This window comes from Fonticula alba (assembly GCF_000388065.1).
Source record: "Fonticula alba strain ATCC 38817 unplaced genomic scaffold supercont2.138, whole genome shotgun sequence".
In the NCBI taxonomy this organism is placed as follows: Eukaryota; order Rotosphaerida; family Fonticulaceae; genus Fonticula; species Fonticula alba.
The window spans coordinates 2,051-2,844 of NW_009243108.1; the positions used below are offsets into that span (position 1 = coordinate 2,051).

The 794-nt window shown below is 71.2% G+C and overlaps 1 protein-coding gene across 1 annotated transcript; it reads left to right on the forward strand.

Annotated features, from left to right (window-relative positions):
* Positions 1 to 139: 139 nt before the first annotated feature.
* Positions 140 to 618, forward strand: H696_06351 (hypothetical protein; the record flags this gene model as incomplete). The annotated part of the gene is made up of 2 exons (XM_009500093.1): positions 140 to 216; positions 377 to 618. Coding segments are annotated over 2 exons (318 nt in total), but the record flags the coding sequence as incomplete, so codon positions are not given.
* Positions 619 to 794: the final 176 nt, after the last annotated feature.

The following is a 794-nucleotide window of genomic DNA, read 5'->3' on the forward strand; positions in this document are numbered from 1 at the left end:
CCCCCCCCGCCATTCGGCCCTGCACCTTCGTCCTACGGCCTGTTTCTGACCCCCGTCTGCCATGACCGCCTTGCTTGTTTCCCTGGGGTCACCCCTCCCTTCTGCCCCTCCCCGCCCCCGGTGCTCGCCACCACAGCACATGAACATCGTCCTTGCCGACAGCGAGGAGTTCCGCCGCGTCAAGAAGGGCAAGGAGAAGGCCCGTGAGGAGAAGCGGTACGTCGTCGCACAGTGTCTGTGTCTCCATGTGGCCGTGCGCGCGCGCGCGCGCGCACATACACACCGACAGTATCCCACATCGGCCGGCTGCGCACCGGGGAACACACCCGCCCACACCCGCCCCCACCCTCCCTGACTCACATTGCCCCGGCTCCAGCATCCTTGGTCTTATCATCCTCCGTGGTGAGGTCATCGTCTCCATGTCGGCCGAGGCGCCGCCCCCCGCCGCGCGTGGTCGCCAGGTGGCCGTTGCCACCTCTGGCCTCGGCAAGGCCGCCGGCCGCGGGCTCCCCATGTCCGAGGCCGCCCTGGCCGGCCTGGCTGGCCCGGTCCACGGTGTCGGCGGTCCGGCCCATGGCCTCATGCAGCCTGGTGCTCGCCCGCATGGCATGCCCCCGGGTATGCCTCCGGGCATGCCGCCCGGCATGATGCCCCCGGGCATGCCGCCTGGCATGATGCCCCCCGGCGCTCGCCCTCCCATGATGCCCCCGGGCATGATGCCCCCGGGTATGATGCCTCCGGGCATGATGCCCCCGGGCATGCCGCCTGGCATGATGCCCCCGGGCATGCCCCCC